The sequence below is a fragment of the Phaethon lepturus genome, unplaced genomic scaffold (genome assembly GCF_000687285.1).
Source record: "Phaethon lepturus isolate BGI_N335 unplaced genomic scaffold, ASM68728v1 scaffold16238, whole genome shotgun sequence".
Classification (NCBI taxonomy): Eukaryota; Metazoa; Chordata; class Aves; order Phaethontiformes; family Phaethontidae; genus Phaethon; species Phaethon lepturus.
In genome coordinates, this window is record NW_010555641.1 from 1 (window position 1) to 3,149 (window position 3,149).

General features: G+C 47.8%; 1 protein-coding gene across 1 annotated transcript; it reads left to right on the top strand.

Moving 5' to 3' along the window:
- The first annotated feature begins 50 nt into the window (after positions 1–50).
- LOC104615415 (protein FAM110C-like) lies at positions 51–1,148 on the top strand. Its single transcript, XM_010292237.1, is given in 3 exon segments — positions 51–269; positions 347–417; positions 419–1,148. Coding segments are annotated over 3 exon segments (1,020 nt in total).
- Positions 1,149–3,149: the final 2,001 nt, after the last annotated feature.

Here is a 3,149-nt window from a genome sequence, read left to right on the forward strand (position 1 = left end):
TTTCCTTCCCTCCCAGGGCTGGAAGCAGGATCCGCGTCCCCGAAACTGCTATGCCCGCTGAACTCTCCCGGGCCGTGAGAATGCACGCCATCTCCGACCTCCACGCCTCCCTCACCCTGCGACTCCTCAACAAGGGGCCCGAGTACCTCCGCAGGCAGATGGAGGCAGGCAGCCCGGGCAGGAGAAGTGCCGTGGAGAGGCTGGCAGCCGATAAGGCCAAGTACGTAAAAAGCCAGCAGGTAATCAGCACCAAGCAGGAGCCCGTCATCGTGCTTAGCTCAGCCTCAGAGAGCAGCAGCGAGACCTGTTCGGTGGAGAGCAAAAAGATCGGCAGGGACTTTGGCAGAGGGAAGGGCGCGAAGCCCCTGGAGCTGGCCAAGGCGGTGTACTCCTGCCGTGGCCCCCTGCAGCACGGCCCCCCCATAGCCAGGCGCGGCACCCCCAAGAGGCAGATGCGGCCGGATTCCCTGGTGATTTACCGCCAGAAATGCGAGTTTGGGAGAGGTCAAAGCCAGGACAGCTCACGGGGGAGCTTGGTGAGGAGGATCTTCCAAGGGTCAGTAAAGGAGAAGCAGTTGGCTTCCCCCGAGATGCCCAGAGTCATGGAGGACACCGCAGCCACCGAGAGCAAAGAGCCTCTCTCAGCAAAAGACAGTGACCATGAGCCGAGCAACCACGGAGCAGAGCGAGCCATCACCGTGAGCACCGATGCCCCAGGGGTATGCACAAAGGAGTGGGAGAGTGCCTCAAAACTGAGTGTACCTCCTGAGGAGGTCAAGGAGGTGAAGAGGAGAGGTCTCCATCGCTCCCAGTCGGACATCAGCTCTCGCTACTCCAAGTCCTTCTCTGAGTTTGATACATTTTTCAAGTACTGTGGCCTGGAGCAGGAGGTCATCGAGGATCTCGGGAGAGAGAACTTCTCTGTGGTGTCTGACAACGTCTCCTTCAAGATCCGCAGCATCAGCGTGGCAACGTCCGAGAGCGACTTCACGAGGCACAGCGGGGACGAGGGGCTGCTGGAGGATGAACTCACAGAGCAGGTCCCGAGCAGCACCTCTGTGATCGAGCGCAACGCGCGGATCATCAAATGGCTGTACACATGTAAGAAAGCCAAGGAGTCCAACAAGGTGATCCAGGAACTGGCGTGATGGCTTCTTTCGGCGTGCATTGCAGCCTGGTGAACTCAAGGTGTGTGCAAAGCCTCACCCTGTCGATTTATATATTTCTCTTTCCTCTTTAGCGAGCAGTTGGCTTTCTTAGTATATTTTAGTCTTTTCATGAAGGGCTGAAGGAAAATGTATTTTATATACTACGTGTTCCAGTATGGCCTTTTCGCAAAGCAGAAACCCCTGTCATTAGAAAAAACAAAATACAAGCAAATAAATGCAGGCAGCTTGCCAGATTTAGATCAGACCCCCCACATGAAATTAAAGAGTCAGCGTCTGTGAAGGATGTCTGTCCTTTGCAGATTCCTGCTTTGTAAATAGCTTGTTTTCTCCCATTTCTGCTATGTTTTAAATGCTAGTAAAAAACTTTGAAAAGTATTCAACCCTTAATTACAGTTGCTTAGATAACAGGCTGAACTGAAACTAATTAGGAGTACACTGTACTTACACTATACTGCTACAGTTTTCCCCTCTTTACTCTCCCTCTCGCTCCCTTCCCTTGCACGTAGGCACCCCCAAGTATCAGGAAAGCAAAGCGGAGCCAGTGGTCCTGCTAGCAGTCTTATTTCCCCCCTCCCCAGCTTTCTGTTGGGACCATAAAAGTTTGCTCCAGGTGACCCCCTAGCATTTCACAAGCTTTAAGTTTTCTGTCCTCTTTGACTGTCCCGGATTTGGCTCCTCTGCAGCGGGTTTTGCCCTGCGGTTTGGCACTGGGAGCTGGAAATCAGTTGTGCGGTTTGCCTTGGTTGGAGGGGTACATCACTGCTTTAAAGTAAAGATAATTAATACGAATGTGTGGCATCTAGGCTTGGAAATCAATCACTTCATGGACAGAAGCAGAACAAATTTAGCCCTGGTAAAAACTGATATCCTGCTTTTAATAAAAGCGGTGTTTATTTTGCATCTATTCTCCTGAAAAAGAACTATATTCATGGAGCCTTTGGTATTGATGATATAGTAGATAACAGTTTTTTCTGCTTCCAATACATGAAGCCCTTAGGATAAGTACCGCAGCTTACACCATGGTATTTAAAAATTGCATGAGTAGGTCTTGATGTGAAGGATCACACATATATTTTCTGACAGCTTGTAATTGGTGCGTGAGAAGAACATCATTTAGTGTAGATACAGCTGTTGATAGAGCATGTGAGCCTTGTGAACATGGAGAAGTGTAGTGCTTGACCTCTTTCCGACATGGATGTGGGGCTGTCACTCACGATTCCTTTAATCTACATAATGCAAAAATCCATTTACTTACTTGAAATCGGTTTTAATTATGTGAAATTTGGTTCCCTTTTAAAATGTGAATTTTTCTCAAAAGCCTGTTTTCTTCCTGTAGCTTGAGGGAGGAGGGAGGGAAAAAGCCATTTTCACACAACCATTTCAAGGCCTGGTAGATAAGAACGGTTGTCAGGAATCCAGCTGACAACTTCAAGAAGTGTTGTTATGTGACAGATCCTTTCCCAAATTACCTTAGAGAGAAGAAAGGGCTCTCCTGAGCTAATAATTTCTCTTTGCTCATCCTTCTGTGATTTTTTTGGTAACATCTAAGACAAAATGACAGTTCATAGCACATAGCCTAACAGGGTGGTGAAAAGACCTCCATGAAGTAAACAGCAAGTTTATTCAAATCTATGGTCATTCTGCAATACTTTTAATGCCTAGAACAAGGGAGTGCTTTGCACTGGCAGCAATTTCCTTTGCCACCAAAATTTTTGGCAGCCTAGGAAACGCTGATCCATAGGGTCCATATTATAAACTTGATTTTAAGCATACTAGGGCTGACTCTCAGCTGATAGATCTCAGCAGTAGGGCTCTAGGGCTATGATTGCTTCCAGGGTAATTTCTCAAAACTGAGAACACACCATTTAGGCCACAGAACCAGAAAGTTCAGAAAGGGCAGCTAAAAACACCTGTACACAGCACCCAGAATAAAAGAAAAGAGTCATCAAGAGCTAACATAAGTTAAATATTACATATATG